The 21046-nt window shown below is 50.6% G+C and overlaps 7 protein-coding genes across 7 annotated transcripts; 3 read left to right on the forward strand and 4 right to left on the reverse strand.

The window, feature by feature from the left end:
• Positions 1 to 76: 76 nt before the first annotated feature.
• Positions 77 to 737, reverse strand: BO86DRAFT_130694 (uncharacterized protein). Its single transcript, XM_025666097.1, has one exon. It carries the CDS (start codon positions 644 to 646, stop codon positions 158 to 160), a length of 489 nt encoding a protein of 162 aa, XP_025526128.1. The 5' UTR covers positions 647 to 737; the 3' UTR covers positions 77 to 157.
• A 91-nt stretch (positions 738 to 828) lies between these two features.
• On the reverse strand, positions 829 to 2298 carry BO86DRAFT_316572 (uncharacterized protein; the record flags this gene model as incomplete). The annotated part of the gene is made up of 2 exons (XM_025668132.1): positions 829 to 2038; positions 2093 to 2298. 2 exons carry the CDS (start codon positions 2296 to 2298, stop codon positions 829 to 831), a joined length of 1416 nt encoding a protein of 471 aa, XP_025526129.1.
• Positions 2299 to 8274: 5976 nt separating this feature from the next.
• On the forward strand, positions 8275 to 9615 carry BO86DRAFT_341794 (DNA-directed RNA polymerase core subunit RPC19). The gene is made up of 5 exons (XM_025669089.1): positions 8275 to 8473; positions 8565 to 8739; positions 8824 to 8915; positions 9033 to 9109; positions 9214 to 9615. The coding sequence occupies exons 2-5, from the start codon at positions 8629 to 8631 to the stop codon at positions 9345 to 9347; spliced, it is 414 nt and encodes a 137-aa protein (XP_025526130.1). The 5' UTR covers positions 8275 to 8473; positions 8565 to 8628; the 3' UTR covers positions 9348 to 9615.
• A 285-nt stretch (positions 9616 to 9900) lies between these two features.
• BO86DRAFT_390426 (putative NADH-ubiquinone oxidoreductase B14 subunit) lies at positions 9901 to 11182 on the reverse strand. The gene is made up of 4 exons (XM_025672385.1): positions 11018 to 11182; positions 10824 to 10885; positions 10448 to 10594; positions 9901 to 10229 (listed from the first exon to the last, which is right to left on the reverse strand). The coding sequence occupies exons 1-4, from the start codon at positions 11058 to 11060 to the stop codon at positions 10110 to 10112; spliced, it is 372 nt and encodes a 123-aa protein (XP_025526131.1). The 5' UTR covers positions 11061 to 11182; the 3' UTR covers positions 9901 to 10109.
• A 136-nt stretch (positions 11183 to 11318) lies between these two features.
• Positions 11319 to 12312, forward strand: loc1. Its single transcript, XM_025672386.1, has 3 exons — positions 11319 to 11861; positions 11955 to 12104; positions 12176 to 12312. Exons 1-3 carry the CDS (start codon positions 11571 to 11573, stop codon positions 12299 to 12301), a joined length of 567 nt encoding a protein of 188 aa, XP_025526132.1. The 5' UTR covers positions 11319 to 11570; the 3' UTR covers positions 12302 to 12312.
• On the reverse strand, positions 12306 to 14429 carry BO86DRAFT_410999 (putative hydrolase, alpha/beta fold family). The gene is made up of 6 exons (XM_025674546.1): positions 13438 to 14429; positions 13222 to 13382; positions 13085 to 13165; positions 12907 to 13030; positions 12725 to 12853; positions 12306 to 12674 (listed from the first exon to the last, which is right to left on the reverse strand). Exons 1-6 carry the CDS (start codon positions 14221 to 14223, stop codon positions 12489 to 12491), a joined length of 1467 nt encoding a protein of 488 aa, XP_025526133.1. The 5' UTR covers positions 14224 to 14429; the 3' UTR covers positions 12306 to 12488.
• Positions 14430 to 14576: 147 nt separating this feature from the next.
• BO86DRAFT_449185 (uncharacterized protein) lies at positions 14577 to 20604 on the forward strand (the record flags this gene model as incomplete). Its single annotated transcript, XM_025676687.1, has 8 exons — positions 14577 to 14580; positions 15386 to 16565; positions 17067 to 18099; positions 18155 to 18265; positions 18323 to 18340; positions 18391 to 18506; positions 18557 to 19209; positions 19275 to 20604. 8 exons carry the CDS (start codon positions 14577 to 14579, stop codon positions 20123 to 20125), a joined length of 3966 nt encoding a protein of 1321 aa, XP_025526134.1. The 3' UTR covers positions 20126 to 20604.
• Between the last annotated feature and the right edge of the window lie 442 nt (positions 20605 to 21046).

The following is a 21046-nucleotide window of genomic DNA, read 5'->3' on the forward strand; positions in this document are numbered from 1 at the left end:
ATTGCGTCCTTTGCTATCGCTCATAGAGGATCTCATCTGTGTACATAATTATGCCGACCACATACCAGTATACCCCACGTGGTATTACCTATCATTATCCAGAATTACCGTGTTTTGCCGGCTTCGATGATTTCAGCCCAGCATAGCAACCAAAGTATTATCGTGAGTACCGCGGTAAGAATAAGAATGAGAGAAGAGTGAAATGTCCAATAAGACTTGGTGAAGATGAAAACGAACAGAACATTGGTATCGCAAATATGAACATCGAGTGGAAGAAAGAGCAATCATAGACACAACACGGATCACCAAAAGATGAAGTCCCTAACGATATAGACATGGTTCTGAGACCAACACAACCTGCCAATAAACGCCTCATAGACAGTGAATCCCATAAGCTTAGATGTAGATGATGAAATGAGTGCATGCAGAACGGAATCATGAATGAGATAGGGCAGAAAGTTTGACAATCATGACAACTTGAAATGCTGTCTGCGGTGTGGTATAGGATGCAGAGAAGGAGATAACTCAAGATGTTGGAAGTAATCCAGTTCTCCTTCCGGTCTAGGAGCAACTGATCATGCATGTTCATAGAAATGGTCGTAGTATGCATATTCATCATGCCGAGAACGCAGAGTCCTCGAAACATGTTCCCACATGTGACTTAGGACAGATCCCCCACCTGGGTGTAAGGCTTCCGCCGGAGGTCTAGCCGAACTGCCTGGCCAACAAGCACGTGCTATGTTATGTGGCTCATGTAGGACGGTGGCCCTGGCGACTGGGCGAAGCCACCCTTCAGGTGACAGGATGCAGAGACGACGCACTAGTCTTTTAAGAATGGAATAAATCCCATGCTCGGGCGCAAAGACTGAGAAACTCTTCCTTCTTCTTTCTCTGGGTTTCGGGCGAGTCTCTACCGGCACCAAATGGACCACGACTGGTACTTGCACCAGAAGCCAGAGCTGGATTCGGGCGATAGAGTTGCTCGGGACCATGGCCGAGTGGAGGGCTGCCATGCTCATGCTCGTACTCATTTCGAGAGCGGCGACGCGCAGATCGTTCCGAATGATACAGAGCTTGCTGCGGTTGCACATTTGTCGCCGGCGTAATCTCCGGGTGAGGTGCGCCAGATTTGGGGGGACCATTAGCAATCCGCGGAGACGGTGGGGTTGGCGGTTGGTGGCCGCCGTAGTGCACAATGCGAGGCAGAAGCTCTTCCCGGCCACCCGACATCTCCTGGACAGCTTCTTCGGCAGAGCGATACTCTCTTGGCCGCTTGGGAATTTGAGCGGATTCACGGGACATCCTGGGAGAGGGGATGGGCGGTAAATTATTAGACTGGGATGAGCTGGCACCGGATGCGCCGGGGTAGAAAGGTCCCCGGTTGATTTCCCTTTCGCGACCGCCTAGAGCGTCCGATCCAAACACGTCCGAGAGTGGTGGAAGGCGATTGTTCGTTTGGGTGGCAGGAACATGGTGAATATGAGACGTGGACCCCAGAGTAGGACTTTGGTTAACGATGTGGCGGGTTAATGGCTGTGGCTCATGGCGGCCTGTAAATGTCTGGTTCAGTGGTGCGGATTGGATTACACGCTCATTTGCGAATTGAGCAGCCGATGGAGGTACGATGGACAACCCCGGTGGTCTCCGCTTCGAGGCCGCTGTCTTGGGCAAACCAAACGAGTCCGATGGTTTGATTCCCTCTGGCCCATCATCCTTGGCCGATTTCTGTAGACGCGATTCGATGATGGATCTCTGCTGATCACGGACTGACAAACTCCGTTGAAGTTGCTCCCTCATGACTGGGTCGTGGGTTTGGAAGCCCGGCGACAAGCACGCGATTCCGACGTTCTGCATATTGAGGCCATCTCGGGCAGTCATCGGACCGCCGGGAGCCCGGGCAGACAAACCTCCCGAGTTGGGGAGACTAGTGGAGAGATCCAATCGTCGGGGACGCGGTCGAGTATGGGACTGCATTGCGGGCGACGAGGGTGGCTCCTTCTTAACTATGACTTTCGAAGAGCTTATTCCGTTTTGCGACCTAGCTGATTATTAGCACACTCGGCGACATACGCACTTGACTTCGAATACTCACGATGGGGAGGTCGGCTTCCTTCCGGCGGGTGAGCTTTGAGTCAACGAGCCATCCCGTGACGGTCCAGACAACCGAGGCGGCGTAGTGCTGTTCTGATTATTTGAAGTCGCAGGTGCCAGGGTTGGGCAATTCTTCGGACTCAAGTCACGGGTCATGCGCGGCGAGGTGAGCGGAGCAGCCTGGACTGGCGCAACCGCGGTGGACATACTGATGAAGAAAAGAGACTGGGCGAAATGAGATGCAGAAGGTCGAAGCAAGTGCGACTCCTTGGCAAAGCTGTCGACAGCAGAAATAGCTTTCACGCCGATCTAATCTTGAACTGAACAGATGCCACTGTATATATACGGTTTGAAGCCTGTGCCACCCTAGGTCTCACAGCTTAACTGGCCGGAGAATCAAATAATTTTTATGATAGGTGTGGTTGTGTGGTATCAAAATTAAGGAACGATGTTGAGCAAAGGAGAGCGCGCGGTCAGCGAGCTCGGGGAGCGTCGGCGGCTAGTCGGGTGGACGACTCGTAGGGTGATGGAAAGCGTGCGTGGCGTGGTGTAGCGTAGCGTAGGTGGAGGGACGAGGAGGTACTTTGGTCGGTAAATAAGCTCCGGAGGAAGAGGAAAGAGAAGAACGGACGGGTCCAGCCCAAACAAGGAACGACCAGCACAGAGGGGGGAGGACGAAGAGGGAGAATGTAGTAGAGATGAAGGGGAGGAGGAGGTAGGGAAGAGGAAAAGAGACGAAAGCCGGCGGCGGCCAATGTGGCACCTTGACCCAAATTGCGCTCAAACAGAAGGATGAGTGAGGGTCGTAAGGTAGTAGGGTAGGTAGGTAGGTAGGTAGGTAGATAGAATAGGCAAGTAGGTAGATAGTGGTAGGTGGTGGTAAGAGAGAAGTAGGAGAAAGGATGGATGGATGGATTGGAGTGGTCAAAGAGTTATTGGGAGAGGCGGTTAACTCAAGCTGGCTGGGCTGGCGGCAGGCAGTGTGACAACGGTTAGAGGTCGGTCAGAGAATCCCATCCGGTCTGGCCCTAATGCGAGAACTGTTGGCTCAAATCGATGGAGATGGATATGATATCGGTGAATCTGGCCCGCAAAAGACAGAACAAAGCAAGTCAACCAGATCTAACTGTCTGCAACAAAGGATTGGGTCAAATGGGAAGAAAAGGGAAAGAAGACGAAGAGAGGAAGAGGAGGAAGAGGAAGGAAGAAGAAGAATTCAAAAATGAAAGACAACAGAAAGCAGGCCGAGAAATTATTGTATGTAGTTATGGAGTGGCACTAATTAATAAGGATGTATGTTTGACTTTTGGGGGGTGGAGGGAGAGGAGAGGGAGGGGGGGGGAGGAAGAGGAGTGAGTGAGTGGAGGGGAGAAAAGAAAACAGGGCCGAGTCAATCTCGATGAGACGGTGGCATAAAGAACTGGAAACTACAAAGGTACATAGTACAATTCACTGCAGCTGGATCCAATCTAAAGAAGAAATCTCAATTAAATTGAACATAACTTCCTAGATGAATCTGACGAAGGGTCAAAAAAGGGAAAAAAAAATAAAAAAAAAAAAAAAGTCAAAGATAGGCTAGAGTATAAAGGGAATAATCTCAATCATCATCAGTATCATCAAACGAGGGAGTGGGAATTGGGCTGAAATTGGAGCGACGAGGCACTCAAATGGATGTGGGGGAAGAAGTAGGATCCGATTCAGGTGTGGTTTGAAGATCGGTTGCATACATGTACTCATTACTGCTCATACAACAGACACTAGAAGCTCTCCAGCATGAATGAGCATTATCGGGTCCTACACTATGTAACAATCTACCTCTACCTATCTCATTTCTATGAACAGCAAAGAGAGAAGGGGGGAGAAGCAGAGGAAGGAGGAGAAACAAAACACAGAAAAAAAAAAAAAAAAAAAAAAAAAAAAAAAAAAAAAAAAAAAAAACCGGCTGGGAGGCATCCAGAATGGTAAGCAGTGAAGGCAAGTAGCCATTGATGAACGGGGATAATTCCTAATAATCCCTCCTGGATGCTCAGACCAAGTGGGGAGGATTTCATCTGATTGGCACCAGCTGAGACATGGTTTGTTTCCGCCCAGGGCTTGTCGCCGAAGATGTGACACACTTGTGACAATTGGCAGCAATCACTCCCCTCGGGACCTTTTACTGCTCTGGAATCTTGGTACTTATAAGGTAGTTGGGTCAGTAAACAGGTAGTTGGAGACAGTTCTATACTGTAGTAGATACTGTAGTCGACACTGAGACACTGACTGAGAAGATGGAGAAATGTACTCCGTAGAATCTCATGATTAAATGATGGCCAGGTACAGCACATACAGCATAGCTAGGTGACTATCAGCGAAACGCTGACTAACCCCACGGACTAACTGCCTTAGCAGTGGTCTAACCGACCAACCAACCAACCAACCCAGTGTGACCCCCTCCCATCCGGCTTCCGACCTGAACGAACAAGAGAACTGCTGATAAGCTGGGAACTACAATAAAGAACAGCTGAGACTGCTGCTTATGCTACAGAGCATTGATCATTCCTGGGCTAACAAGTATCATACACAGTCACAAAGGTACAGTACGATCTGAGTTCTCTTCTTTGTCCTGAGTCCTGACTATACCGCACAAAACATATCTGAAAGTCTGGAAACAGTCAAGGGAACGAGCATCCGAGCTTCATCACGGCCACGAACCATGACCCAGTTGGAATTTCCTCCCTCCCACCTCCGTCCTCCACCCTCTCCACCCCCTGGGTGGCAAACCTAGGCCACCTGCGACGCCAGCCTCCCTCACCATCACCAAAACCTACTGGCGCCAAACTGGTGGAAACAATAGTGAGTTAGTGTCCCCTGGCCCTGGCCCCAACCGAACCCACTTTCTGTCAGATGGATGGGTCATGGCCCCCCTCAGCCTCCTCTCCTCTGATTTTCAAATTTGGATGGTGGCAGCAGCAGCAGCAATAATGGGGTTCCATTCAACCCAGGAGATTTATCCGAACTTGACATCTCACATTTCCCCACGTTCGCTTCCTCTTGACCCTACGAAACTGCACAAACCATAAGCCAGAAACAGGTGGCCACGGGTCTCTCATGAACGCCAGCCCTTTTTTTTTTTTTTTTTCCCACGGTGCATCGATCGATCATCCCGCGATCGGCTCTTGTCCTTGTCATAACCCGAAGCGGGTCAAAGTGTCAATCGACCACAACTGGATGACCATCTGGACAAGACACAAATAATACTCGAGTACGTAGGAGGATGCGTGTCATTGCGTAGAAAAAGAGCCTGATCCAGACTTTATGTATGCGTTGCTTTACGTATTGTCTAGACATATCCACCCATGTCTTTGGCCGATAGCAGCTGCGCTCATGAATTCAGAACAGGGAGGGTGAGATACTGACTCGGGACTGTTGCATGCAGGGGATCATCTAATCTATGAGAGGATTAAGCCCTTGTTGCCCCCAACCGCAACAACCATTGTCTAGAACGAGCCTGTCACCCTCCCGGGTCGACCGGCGATCTCGCACGAGTCTGTTATATTCCGCTCCGAGTGCAATATGTATAGCTCGTGGACGCTGTTCGGAGATTCTCACCAAGCATATAACCCGATTTGGAAACGGGTCAAGACACGGGCCAGCTTCAAGCCTGTCACTGCGATTAGCTCGCTTCCTGCGATGGAAATCTGCGGTACTGTCTCGTTCAGATAGCGCAGGTCTAAGGAACGCGGCAATCAAAATTGTAATCAATTGATTGAGTTATTGGAGTGGTTCAGTGTGTCGAGACGAGATATGATCTTCTCTTTAGGATCTAGTGCGAAGCGAAATTAGTACAGGATCCAAAGTGAGTCCAGAGCCAGACAAATCATTGATCTAGTACTGTGCTCCGAAATTGTTCTTGATTAGCAATGATTCTTGTTTTACCATGCTACTAATTACGAAGAAATCAATGGGTCGACTCCGGTGGTGGAAGAAGGTTTCCTGCCTACTGGTGGGATCATGCACCAATGCTAGACATGCAGCGAACTATAAGAACGACTGCAATGGATCAATCAACCCCTGTTACCGTTGCAATTGGGCTCGGGGGGACAAACACCACTAAGTGACTCCCGGGACGATTTCGGGGGTTGTTGTACGGAGTACGGAAAAGAACGAACAAGATACATAGAATGGACCCTTTTCCCCCTAGTAGATGCTGAGTCGAAATAGAGGATGAGTATTTGCATGGAACCGAGCCAACCCCTCCTCTTGTTCCCCTCAACGTATCTGATGATGCTACGGAATCATTGTTTTGTTTTTGTTTGTTTTTTTTTATTCCGGCAATGGTGCAACTGATGTTGCCTGAAACTATCCGTCGGAGCGTATCAATTCCATCTCACGGGAAATAGTGTAGCACATATTGATTATTGCTCCACCCCTCATTTCCGCGATGCACGGAGAAGGAGAGAGGAGCGAAATGATGATGGGGCCACTTTCTCACAACTGCCGGGACAGATTGGTCATCCGTACCTAATAGTAAGTACTGTGTATGAACACTAGTAGTCCGTTGGAATTGCGATGAATGTCGTTTACTAACTCCGAGTATGATAGCCAATAATGGAGTGACATCAAGCGACTGTACCGGTACATTATTATCAAGTATCAAGGGCCATCAACGTTCAGCATCATCCAAAGCCTGGATGAACTCGATGGAGTAAACTGTACCTGCGGATCACACAAATTAGTACTGTATGGGGCGGGTCCCACGTGTCTTGTCCACCTTGCAAATCAGGTCGAGAAACCACTTCCGGTAAGGAGTATGGGTCGAGTCGCATCGATAGTAGCTTTGGCGTGCCGTGGGACAGCCTCGTCTTCGGAATGATGCTTGTTTCATTTTGCTTGGAGAATGAGGGGCCGATTGAAGTTTGAATACAGTCGTCGGCTCGCTCATGAGAGACACACTGCGTGTGGCCAACCAAATTTACTCTCCGTCGGCTGCTGGCTCGTTTAACCGTCAGAAGTCCATTATCCAGGTCGATCTCGGCACCAACATTCAAAATCTACTACGGAGTACTGTTCCAATTTCATATACTGTCGAGAAGCGATACTTTTCTCTTCGCTGAAGCACGGGTACAGTACAGGTTCTAAACATGCTCGAGAACTGAAACCGTCGCCAAGCAATACCAAAACCGGTTATGCTGCATTGATGCCGTGCTTTTGGGCAAGTGTGCTTCAATTCCATGCATAATACGATGGACCCCTTTCTTTACCTACCAATTGCTACTTGAGCACGGCAACAAATAGAGCTTCAATATCAAATCACCTGGTCTTTCCATTCTTGCACGGCCGTTTGATGTTATCAACACGAGACTTTCCGTTCGCATTTGCGCCGCGCAAATTCTAGTCCCAACGTCGCCCGTCTGCACGGTCCTGTTGCTAATATTAATCCTCCCATGTGGACAGTGGGCAGGGTGGTCTGAGTCAAGCGGTATGGTTCCTGGCCGATCCCAATAAGAAGCTGTCAAGAATAGTATCATTCAAATTTGAACGGTCAGGATCATATCATTGGCCAACTAGACTTGCTCTGTATTATAGCAATTGTTTACTTGGCAAGGGCGTCCTGACTGTCTTCACCCGTCACTTCCAGGCTCGAAGTCACTGTGGAAGTTGATGTGCTATGCAACAGATAGCTCCAGCTCGCTGCTATATTGAAGAGCCTTGTAAACCGTTCAATGTGGATAGTATGCTACAGCATGGTCCTTCTCAAAATGTGCAATCACCAGACAAGAGCTGCATGATCTAGGAGTAATGACTTATCTTATCTTTACAAAGGCATGCTACTCAGAGCAGGAATAGTTATGGAACTCATCCTACTCAGGCGATGATTCATATACATACTCCTCAATTCACATCTCCTGCAATGACACGATAATCAAGCGCGGCAGGGAAAGTCTAGTCTCTGAGCTGATGCCCCATCATCCAAATCAATAGCAATACAACAGTCATTGATAGTTGGCGAAGCTCCATCACCATTACAAGCACCCTATACCGTTTTCATAGAACATAGATTCCTTCAATACAAGAGCATAGCTCTCTCATCCGAATCGCGAATAAGCTTTACAAACACAGAAGGCGGTGATGCAACATTCCTCCCATCCCAAGGCGGTCAACCATCGATAAAACCGATTTTTTGCATTTTTCTCTCCGCCGCGCCGATAGCCATCGCAATAGCAAATCGTCCTAGCAAACTCTTGATTCCTTGTGACCGTTGGTCCTGCCTGCTTCTTCTTGCTACTAGGGCTTTCTTCGTGAGAGTTCTTGACATCCGGTGCAACCTCCCACTCCCCACACGCACAACCCACTTTCCATACCCCGCTTCACCTCTACCCAGAAAGAGAGAGAGAGAGAGGTTTGTCTATCAACTCAGCCCTTCAAAAGCAGCGCAATCCAGAACACCCTCCCATTCCTGTCGACGATTCAATATCTAACAATCCCTCCAGTAATACCTCCTCAGCTTCACCCAAACTCCACCAGTCACATCCCCATCCCACCTCGAAATCCAAAATGCCCGGCTCCCTCGACCAAGAAAACGACCAGTCCATGATGGACGCCGCCCCGGAGCAGCAGCACGAGCAGGACGACGTCCTCGAGTTGGAAGATAAGCGCATAGTTGTCGTACGCCCCACCCTTACCTCTTTCCACTCCAGCCTATGATTTCTGATTCCGCACAACCCAATATCTAACTCATCCTGTGAAAAGCTACCCGGAGCCACCGAAACCGCCGCATCATTCCAATTCGACGGAGAGGGACACACCCTGGGCAATGCGCTACGATACGCGATCATGAAGAAGTGAGATCCACTTGATCCCACCCACCCATCCTGGATCTGTTCCTTGGTCTGGTCTTGAAGGGCTTTAGGCGCGGGAATGTAAATGGATGGAATCCCGCTAACATTTGTGAAAACCAGCCCCCAAGTTGAATTCTGCGGTTATACCATCCCCCACCCCTCAGAGACGAAGATGAACCTGAGAATTCAGACTTATGGTACGCAATTCTCTCCCCGAGCCTCTTGTTCCGGAGATCCAAGGGATTGGGCCAATTCGGCGTTATACTGCAATTGGGGAGAAGAAAACTAACCGATAGTTCAGATTCAACAACGGCCGTCGAGGCCCTGGAGAAGGGTCTGGATACCCTGATGGACCTGTGCGATGTCGTCACGGACAAGTTCACTGTTGCGCGCGATGAGTTCAATGCGTCCAAGGTGGATCGGATGGAGTTGTAGGTTCTCTTCGATTTGTTTTCTAGTGTTCTTTTTTTTCTTTCTTCTTTTGGTATCAGTTGGTCTTCATCCTGGCGTTGTATCTAGAGAAAAGTTTCGATTTCGGTTGTCATAACGACCCAACATTTTCTACATGATTGAGCCTTTTACTGTGTGTGTGCATTGAGCGGTGTGTTTTCTGGCTTGGACGGTACAGTACATAGCACCTAGTTTACCATGAGTGGGAGACGGGCGCTTGAGGTTAAGGGACTGCGTATAAGTTAGTATAGACGAGTCAATGTGGATTGAGCTTGCTGTCTATGTCGGTCATGCGGTATCTGGCCTGGACTCTATGTGGTAGTGCATGGTGCAGATGGTATGTAGCTTCTTGGCCGCCCTTCTTGATATACCTCTTCTCTCTCACGCTTGTACTTGTAGAAGTTGCCCGATTCAAAGTCAAGCATGTGGTAGGTGATATGGCATGCATGACTGAGCTCTACTACCCCCCTAGCTTTGATGAGTCTTTACGTCATGTGAAGAGCACCTCCACTGCTCAACCCGGACAAGCGACACACAGAACGACCCTACCCCTCGTGAGACACGAGTCCATTGCTCAATCTAACAACAACACCATATTTACATAGAGCGCATACTCATACCCTCTACCCGGATCTATCAGCTCACGGGTCTAAGCCCAGGGTTGTTCTCATAACTAGAAGGAATAAAAGTAGAAAAAACACTTTCAATGCTGCGGGATGATTTAAAGGGAAAAATGGAAACATGAAATTAATTGCGGCCTTCCAAGAAGCCGGAGATGAAGTTGGGGGGGAGGCGAGCACCGGGCTCCTCCTCCGGCCGGAAGTACTTCATCACGTGCGACAGCTGCTTCCAGTAGTTGAGGGTTTCCTGCCATGAAGACCAAGGTTAGTTGGTTTGGTTATTGGTGTATGTGAATGCGACGTGCCAGAGTCGTGGAGGTGGGGTATGTATTGCATGGAATTGATGAGCTATTCAAGCTCTCCGATTCAATTCTAACATGCCGCATAAACCCCGAACCTCCAACCCCAAACCCACATATCCTATCGCATTGACCACATAGAAAAGACAGCAAAGGCCAAACTCACCTGGAATTCGGCGTGGCTCTGGTACAACAGCACGTCGATCACATTCAATTGGCTGACGTAACGGTGCTTCTCGAACTCCTGGCGAATCTTCGTCCGGATAGCGGAAACGGGCATGTCCAAGGAGTACATAGTCTGGATCTCGGGGGACTAATCGAAGACACATCACATCATATAAATGGTCAGCTCGGGGGGGTTGATCTTGAGTATGTTCTCGTGGTGAAGTTGCTCGTCTCGCGTTCCCCCGCGGGGCTCTTCTGCGCGCCCTGGCGAAAGAGCTCCCTCCCTCCAGTCGACGGTGACAAGAGACGACGACGACAACAACAAAAACCAGCAATTGCGAAATGCATCAAATATTCCAAGAGTGTCGAAGACTAACCGCTCTAAGCCATTCTCTGTAGGACCGGATAACACGACGCTTCGCCTCGGCCAGGTTGGCAGCTATACACGGGTTTTTCAAGGTCAGCCTGTGAGTTCCGGCCATTGACGTCGCGCCAATTTCTAAGGGCGCCGGACCACCGGTGGATCGGAGGGGGGAGGAAGGGTGGTTTGTGGTTTGGTGAGATCACGTACAGGAGCGAGTGCGCTGAGCGAGGAACGTAGGGTTGATGGTCATCTTGACAATTGAGAATTGAGGCAATTGATGGGCACAGCCTTGAGGCTCCGAGGTTTGGCAAAGAGATAGAGGAGAGTGGGTAAGTTTCTCTGTTCTGCTCGGGACGGAATGCCTTGGGAGTTTAGCGTTGACGGGATTGGGAGGAGATCGAATGGGGGTCTGGTTCTGGAGGTTGCCGCCGTCTCCACCTCACCGCCTGCCTCTTTAAAAAAATTATTCTTTTTTCGCGGGCGCAAAGCTCGGGGGTCAGAGGGGATTGTTTTCTGATCTTCATTCATTTGGATCGCGTTGAAATTCTCCAAAGATCCGATCGTCCGTCTCTGTGTCAAGGAGATATACACAGAACGTTTCGAGGAACCTGTGCCTCTATTGTCTTTGTGGACTTGAAAGTTCCCATCGCCCGCATTTTTCCCTTTCGAATTTTCTACCCACCATCCGCATCAACACCTCGGTGTTCTTATATCTTCTTTTTCTTTTTTTTTTTTCCAGAAATAAGATCAAGACCACAAGATGGCCCCGACAAAGTCCTCGGCCAAGGGCAAGGGCCCTTCCTCGACCAAGGGAGACGCCAAGAGCAAGCCTCTTTCGTCCGGTACGAAAGTGAGCAAGAAGAACGTCAAGCGCCCGCCGCCCAAGGAAGTCAAGTCGAAAGCGCGCACGGAATCCAGCCTGCTGAAGAAGACGAAAAAGAGGGAATACACCGAGAAGGAGCTGGACCTGCCTCAGTTGAACATGATCACGCCCGTTGGTGTGGTGAAGCCCAGGGGCAAGAAGAAGGGCAAAACTTTCGTGGACGATGCGGTATGTGATTCTTAACCATACATAGGGATCTGTGATCGGATCGGAGGGAATGTAGACTGGACTTCTTTGCTGATCTTTGGTCGCTTCCTGCAGGAGGGAATGATGACGATTCTTGCCATGGTTAATGCCGACCGGGAGGGTCAGATCGAGTCGAAGCTGATGAAGGCCCGGCAATTGGAGGAGATCCGGGAGGCGAAGAGGAAGGAGGCTGAGGCCAGGCACGCGGAGAAGAAGAACAAGCTGGTACGTACCTTGCGATCGTGGTAGAGATGTGTTTGCATTTGGAAGTTACTAACAAAGGATGCGGGGAACAGGAAGAGGTAAAACAATCGATTCGCAGTAAGAAGCACAAGGGCGGCCCTAAAGCCGACAAAGCGGCCTCCGTACCCGACAAGTCGTCCAAATCGAAGGGCAAGAGAAAGAGCGTCGCATTTGCTTGATTTTGTTTCATTTTGTTTAAAAGTAATGCTGTCTATATCAGGTCTATGTATCTAGATGGGTCTCTGGCGTTTCAACGGTCTATATCCTGCCAAAACAATTGCATGCATTCATGATAAACACCCCCCGCCAACTTCTAATGTATACGGCGCTCCAGATCCGCTAGAAGTACTCGCACATGATGCGTCTCTAGGGTGAAGAGGGCACGATCTTGATATCTAGCTTGCGCCGCACAGGGCCGAAAAGCGGTTTAGGCGTCTTATCGCTGTCTTGCGCAGGTCGCACAATGTAAGGCGGTAGGCGATCGGGGTGCTCAACCTCGCCTGGAATGGTGTGATCCACTTCCTTGGCCATGATGTTAAGGAAATTGGACACCTTGAATAGTCAATAGGCTGGAACAACAAAAGTCAAGGCGAACAACGTACCGGCTTGACAAACCACCTGTCACCACCAAACTCGAACCAGCCGAGATGGCCTCCCCACGAGGTGGTCGCCATGACACCATACGGGGTTCTGGCGATTTCCCCATATGGCAGAGCCTTTGCGCAAGCAATCTACTCGGCTGTCAGCACATGAAAGCAGCTCGAACGTCAAGGGTGCAGCTTACCGGGTCATCTTCGGCCTGGATTACGAAGAAAGGAATCTTAATGCCAAGCATAGAGTCGATGGAAGAGGCATCCCGATAGTAAGCACCTTCGGTAGGGTAGCCCCATGCAGGGCATTGCAGCGCTCTAAAGTATGGCGTCAGCAATTGAAATGCAAGTCTGCCCAGGACAGTCCATTACCGGTCAAATTCGTGCAAATAAGTAACATTCCTGATTTCTTCGACGTTGACCAGTGGATTCAAGGCGACCGACTCCACATGTCTGGCATCGTTAGTTGGTGTAATAGCTGACAGACGAAATGGGGTCCCATCACTTACTGCTCGAAAAGCTTCTTCATGCTCGATCCCATCACCTTGCTGTATACCTGAAGTCCCAGCAAGCTGCTCTTCAAGTATTCCGAGCTGACCTCCAGATTCCAGGGGCTAGCACAAAGCACGGCTGCTTTCAATTGGCAGGCATCCCCCTCTTCACCCAGGTACTATGGCCAATGCATTAGTTGCTGATGCCAGAGAAATCACGTGTTCAGGACTCACGTTAGTGAGGATATTTGCGCCCAAAGAGAAGCCGATTCCGAAAAGGGGCCGATTCGGGAATGTCTTCCGTAGCCATTTGACAGCCTGACGGACATCCCACGTGGCGCGGGCATTGTAGAGTATGTTGGTGGTGATCTTGGTTTGCGAACAGCCCCGGGAGTTGATAACGCACGCTTCCCACGATTTGTCCTGGATCAGAGGCGCAACCACATGGCGCAGGTATACCTCATGTGATCCGCCGCTCAGGCCGTGCAGAACAACCAGCATCGGCTTGGTATCGTCCGATGGAAGCGCCGTGAATTCGTCCTCGGTAAAGAATGAGGTCCTCTCCGGTAGTCCCTCAGGCAGAGTATACTTTCTCTCTGGGTCAGAGGTCTGGTCATCCTTGGACGGCTCGTAGGGGTCTACGACGAAATCCACCGCAAAATGCCCATCGAACATCTGGTTGTCCGCCTCGAACATCCATCTCTTGTAGTAAACCGGAACGCTATCATACTTGACTGCAGTCCAGGCGGTCTGAAGGTGACCATTGAAGAGGAATGGATTGAGATCGCAGGTTGCTGGTGTGGCTGTGCGACAAAGATCTGCCAGCGCTACTTGCTCCTTGGCACCAGACTTGCCACTTTTCCGGGTCAAGATGAGGTTATTGTCTTTGGCGCTGTAGAAGGAGACCCGACCACGTGGGCGAGCCCAGGAAAGTAGGCCCATGGCTAGCAGACCCAAGAAAAGAAGAGGGATCGATAATGTGCTCAGGACGCTAATGGGAGAGATGTCAACAGGCGACATGACGGACGGTAGAAGGGGCTAGACTCCAAGGCACCGGCGAAACATGCGAAATGTAAACTGTAAACCACGGGGGAGGGGAAGTTGTTCGTTTACCCAAGCCTGAAAGATCGCTCTAAACTTGCAGTGATTGCACTTGCAAGTCCTGTATAATTGATAATTGCCAAAGTCTTCTCCAAGTCTTCTCCAAGTGAGGAAGTAGACTTTGCATTCCAGAGGCTGTCGTCACCTCACATGAATTTCTTCTTCTTTTTCTTCGAGAGCCTCGGCTTGATTGCCAAAAGGGGCAACATCACTAATCATTCATCTTATCAGTGGCCTTATCGTGCCGATCAGTCAGCGCAGTTGCTGACTCAATGGGTCTAACCCACTATGGTAAGTTACTCTGAGTGGAGATCATGAGGAAATGCAGGAAGACGTCATTTGGACAAACCCCCCCCCATCGGCCTCTTCTACTCTCAGTCGCATTGCTCATCATTTCCAGAGCTTTTCTGTCATCCCCCCAATCTCCCACCCCCATTCCCTGTGGACTGTGGGCTGTGCTACACTTCTCCTATTTCCAAAGACACAGCAGCATTCTCACCGGGCAGGGTGAGGGTTGCAGGTGGTTCGGCACTTTTAAGCTTCTCGATCCGGTAAGCCAGCCCCGGATGCGGAAGTTTAGTATAGAGTTCGGTGGAATAGCATCATAGACTCTCCGCGCCTGGTCGCAGTTGGGTGGCTTTCCACTCAGAAATTTACCATGATTTGGATTCGGAACTCCCTTCTGGTTCGATGCGGTTTTGGGTAGAGCTGCCCTCTTCTCCCTGCGCCGACAAAGGATCTTGTCGCATGGAAGCTTGATTGCTTCTCCCACTGTGACCCTGGCGCGTGCTCCGTTTGCGTGCGAATCGACAGCCTTGCGTGTGAACTACTTCAAGGTCAAGAGGCCCTCCTTCTTGTGTCTCTCTGGTTTTTGATTCCTTTCGTCATGTGGTCCGCTTGATACTATATCTTCTACTTCTCGTACATCATGATGCCCGTGAGCCAGCAGAAAACAGGCTCGCTCTTTCTTCACCGATGAGCTTTTGTAGGATTTCAACAGAGAATCAAACCAGAAGAAATAAGCGCCTCAGCTGGGAGCCATTCAACAAATCATTCCTGGCCGCGGCGATCCATGATTTAGGGCCCAGTGTCCCGATCGATATGGCATATAGCTTACGTCGCGCTGCCGAAAAACTGAAGATCATCGCCAAAATGAATCGGTGGACGCGGAGCCAACCCGCAGGAAAGGGTAGGGGTTTCGATTCTAGTGGGCGATGCTTCCTTCTCGAACTGCCAACCGAACTACTATTGGCGATCATTTCCCATCTATCGGTAATACCCGAGGCTTGTCTAGCGCTGACATGCAAGCGACTCTACGCGATATCCGGGGCGATCCTGGGAGCCAAAGCTCTCCACTTCAATCGCGACTTCGCACCACTTTTTCACCACTACCGAAATGGTCACAATTTCGTCACTCCACGGTGGCAATTTATCAATCTGCTGGAAGACGGCCGCTGGCGTGCCTGCTCGAAATGCCTAAAACTACATCTACGGAGCTCGTTCCCTCCACGTGAGCTGAGACGAAAGTCCGATGACCGAGCATGCAACTTGGGTAACTCGGCGGGCATCGTGGATCTATGCCCATGCAAGAAGCTCACTTTCCAGGACAAGACGGATCTCGTACAGCTTCTGAAGACTCGACAGAGATCAGTGGACGCCCTTACCCTGCAGTTCGGGAGCGGCATTCAGCAGCAGCGCTTTTGCTGGCACTCCTGCAAGGAAAACTATGGATCAACGCAACTTGAGATTGCGATATATCCTGAGCTGGACCAAGACAACTTGTTGAGGATACATACAGAGTATCATATGACAACAGGAACTGGCCAGCTTGGCAGAGAAGAACACATCACACCTCGCTTCGGATGTGCTCACCGATCAGTCGACTTGTGGTTATCCAGTGTCTGTCAAAGCACCATCTGTCGTCTCTATGACAGTCACTGTGCCTCGTGCAAGCGGATATCAATCTGCAACACCTGCAACGCCTCTTTGAGGTGTCCTCGCAAACAGCCCTGTCGGATAGATGAGGCGACTGACAAGGCCACCTACCATTTCTGGACCGAAAGGTGCCTTGGAGGCACTAGTCTGGTCCCCGATCAGGCATGGGCTTCTCAGCGGATTCACCCGGCGGAGAATTTGTTTGATGCTACCAATTGCAGTGAGATGTGTCCTTGGACTATTCGAGAACATCCTCCTCTGGAAGAAGCTCCGACTTTGGGGATGAACATACTTGAGCCTGCAATGCAAGACCAGTCGCTCAACCAGTTATACTCTTCAATCAACATGATATAGAAGATGGCGAATGCGCCTCAAGAATGAATGGCGCTGGGCGTGGTTCGGGGTATACTTGATGATGTGCACAGCCACTGTATGGTGTTGCAGGTGGTTTTTTTTGTGTCAAGGTCTGCGGGAGTTGGGTAGGAGGAACAGGGCTGCTATACTATATTACTATATATCTTCCTTTGGGCTGTCCGCGAACTTGTCCGCAGTTATTTGTTCATGTAAACAGCTGAATTTGAACAGACACTATTAACAATGTTGATGTATTTTAAGTCAAATTCCTCCAAGGGGTCGAATCGCTCCCTCCCTCACCTGACCTGCCTGACTGAGCGGACCGCGTGGGGAGGTTTATCCGAACCCGACGCGGAAACGGAAATGACCGCGCGATTGTTCAAGAAGACCAGGACCGAAAGCAGTGACCGCGCAAAAAGAATCCCCAACTTCCAGTTTTCTCAGCACAGCTTACTTTCAATCGGGACTACCAGAGCGCAGTGGATAAATGAGCATCTTCTGCGTCCTGGGGCGATGAGCTACCCACCACCCCACAACGGCCAATATCCTTCGCAATACATGCAACAACCCCCCAATCTCCCGCACCATCACCAGCAGACCATCCACCCGCAGCAGCTCCTTTACAATAACAATGTCAGCACGACTGCCTCGCCATATCAATATGGCAAACAAATTGTCTACCCTCAGGTTATGATCCCGGCCTATCCTACCTACACTCAACCCTACGCCCCGCAGCAACCACAGCAGCAACAACCACAGCAGCAGTCGCAACAGCAGCAGCAACCACAATATGTGAATCCGTCCGAACTGTTCCAACCCCCCCCTCTTCCGGCCACCTCACCTCCTCGATACTCTCACACCTCGTCCCAGTACAACGCGACACCCGCAGTCACTGCCGCTGGCAGCATACATTCCCCCATCCTTTCCACATCGACCCCTGCTCAGCCCGCGTACTATGCCGATCCAAGCCCCGACCAAGGGAATCAGGCCTCCTACAACGAGAATGCCCAAGCTACATCGAATCCACCAGTAGCCCCAGCACCATCTGTGTCAGCGCCATCTGTGTCGGCACCACCCATGTCAGCACCATCCGTGTCAGCACCACCTGTTCCAGCATCACCTGTAACCGCTGCACCCGTTGCTGCTACCCCCATCGCTGCTAAAGTGGCTGCGACTAAGTCCGTGTCCGCAAACCCATCGGCTCCATCCCCAAAGCCCGTCCAGGTGCTCATCCCCGCACCTTCACCAGATGTGCAGCAGAAGCTGCAGCGACAGTCCAAAAAACCGACTCCCAAACAAACACCGCAGCAGCCGATGAAATCCTCTACACAGAAGTCGGCCAAAACACCTGATCACCAGCTGTTGCTGTTGGCTATGGCGGATGAGTATCTCGACGCGGCTCACAGTCATGGGACCATGGTGGCCCTGCTAAGACGGGAGATTGACATGGAAGAGTACTATAAACTGGTTGCAACAGGCCTCGGATGCCTAGAGGCGGTATTAAAGGTATGAGATATAGCTTGAGTGAGATTTGTTCTCTATGGTCGTTAACCTGATTTAGAACTGGAGACTTCAACCTCGAGTTGAGGCTCTTGTGCGGTTACGGTATGCGCGGATCCTGTTCGAAGAAACAGACAATGATTTTGAGGCTGAGACAGCTTTGAGCAAAGGCGTATGTATTCATTCTCTGTACACCTTTATTGAGTGCCATGGCTAAGGTCTGTTCCAGATTGATTTGTGTGAGCGCGTAGGTAAATCCGAGCAGTTGATGAATGATCCAAGCTTACACCGGACTAGAACCGCATGTTAGATTTGAAGTATAGTATGCAGCACCTCTTGGCTCGGATGCTACACAAGACGAACCCGAAGGCCTCGATGAAAGCCGTGGATGGCATGATACAAGATGTCGAAGCGTGGGTCTTTGAATGGCGAACCTGAGAGAGATTCTTACTAACGTCAGCAGTTATCGCCATTCGGCCTGGGAATATGCCTTTCGCTTCCTTCGCGCATCGCTCTCACTCTCTTCTCACGCCCATCAAGATTCTGTCTCAGCACTACAACACCTCCATAAAATAGCCAACATGGCCCATCGCAATGGCGACAAGGCCGTTTCAGCTATGTCTGCAATAATAGAAGCCCTTGCACATCTGCAGCAAGGCACCGGGTCCGACGCGATCGAGCAGGCTCAACGCGCAGTGGCGGCAGCACGAAGCCATCAGCTGAACGATGACCTTCGTCACATTCCGCAGCTGACGACGCTGGTCCAGATTGTCGACATTTGCTGTAGTCTTCTGGACTACGACGTCAACCAATCGTCTCAGAAGCTGAAAGTCATGCAAGACATGATGGACGAGCGATTGAATGACTCAAATTGGCGTGATGACGGGTCCTTTTCCATCCCTCTGAGTGGCAAGTCGGCTGGTCCTTCTTCCATTGACACTGGGGACATTCTCCAGGTACAGGGCGGCATTCTATTGTTGAGCTTCAATTGGCTCCCGCAGCACGACCTGTATGCACTCTGCTATTTCCTCAGCTCCATCACTCTCAGCTGCAAGAACTCCTATGACGGACGCAAAGCGGAGAAGTTTCTCCAGGAGGGCATACGCATGGTAAAAGGTTAGTCGACTGCGATTTGTGATTCTCTTTCTTTCTTGACCTCACACTGACCCTGGTGCTTGCAGGAAGTTTCAAGGCGCCACAAGACATTACTGAGTCGGTGGTAAATGCAAACAGACGCGTCGAATGGCGCCGAACCCTCTACTGCAGTCTCCTCGTCCAACAAGTCTTCCTCGCTTGTGGTCGCACCGACTGGGATTTGGCCACGAAAACGTTACACGAATTGCGACAAGAAGCCCTAGGTCTCGGTGGCCAGCTTCCAGAGACCATCAAATGCATGATGGACTACGCGAGCGGCGCCATCGCTCAAGCGACAGGCGATCTGGATGCAGCCCTCCGGGCATTCCAGTCCCCAACCCTCTCTCTGCACTCCTCGTCCGCCACCACCAGCAAAGGCGCGCGCAACGACCCCCGCCGGGACCTTGCGATACTATCCGCGCTAAACACCGTCCTCATCCTCAGCGAACCATCTCATCCGTCCCATCACCAACTCCCCGCCATCCTAGCCACCGTCGAACCCTTTTGTACCTCTAGCCCCAGTAAATACATCCAGGCCGCCTATTATCTCGTCTGCGCCACCGTGCAGACTGAATCAACCATCCAAACCAAACAACACCTCCAACAAGCCCTACAATCAGCCACAGCCATCAGCAACAGCCAGATCACCTGCATGACCCTCACTTTTATGAGCTGGAAATACTTCCGCGGCGTCGTCGGCGAGCAGGCCGAGAAGAGCGCCCGGGCTGGTCGCGCCATGGCCCGAAAGGCCAACGACCGCCTGTGGGTCAGCGTCACCGACGAAATGCTCGCGGAGACGCTGGAGCGGCAAGGCAAGAACGAAGAAGCCTTGGGAGTGAGAGAGGAAGGTCATCGGGTGATGAACGGCTTACCGACGGCCTTACGGCGGGCTGTCTAATGGAGGTTAAAGTCTGGTTATATGTTAGTGTGTGTGTGTGTGATGTCTCATTCATTGTATTGTCCTGATATAGAGCGTCTTCTGTGTCCTTTCTCCTTTTCTAGGGGTTGGCTTGGGTTGGGTTTTCTGGCTGGGTGGATTTTCGTGCTACTGGGTTTCTTCTACGATCGCCCCCATATTTGGCGTGTATGCTCTCATAGTAAGTATTATTGTTTGCGATAAGATAGAGCCCCTTGCCCCCTCCCCTTTTGGGCTCGCTGTCATTAACTGGTACCCATTCTGGTTCTCTGTGTGCCGTGGGTGTTGGGATGACATATACTAGTAATTCATCAATGGGGAATGACCCTCCAAGTCGCAGTTCGAACTACTGCCACTACGAGTATTGATCACTTCCATACCCTCCGTGACGACACCAGACAGGCAAAGGATATGGCTAAAGGATGAACCGCAATGCTAGGACTAACCTTCGGTCCCACACCAGCCACTCAATACCTAGGAATGAAGCATGTCTAAATAAACAAAGTAGATTTGGATATTCTCAATTGTATTATGATACACATGCATATGCACATGCGCATGCGCAAGCGCAAGACGCGCATGAATGACAAAGAACATGTATGTAGCCCAGACATGTGCAGTAGTACTCCTGAAACCGCCTTTTCCTTTCTCACATAGATCATCTGGCCGTCTAGAGCTGCCTGAGTTGACTACTCAAAACCAGCTAGCCAGAACAGGAAGCACCGATCACTGCCCTGCCGCGCCAGACAAACAAGGGACACCATACAAAAAGGAAGGAAAACCATAGAAGCACACCCGCTATACCAGATCGTCGCCGTCGCATGTCGATGGCTGGCGGACATGGAAATCAAACCAATAGATAGATAGATAGATGGATAGATGGGGGAAATTTGGCATTTGTAA

This window comes from Aspergillus japonicus (assembly GCF_003184785.1).
Source record: "Aspergillus japonicus CBS 114.51 unplaced genomic scaffold BO86scaffold_36, whole genome shotgun sequence".
In the NCBI taxonomy this organism is placed as follows: Eukaryota; Fungi; Ascomycota; class Eurotiomycetes; order Eurotiales; family Aspergillaceae; genus Aspergillus; species Aspergillus japonicus.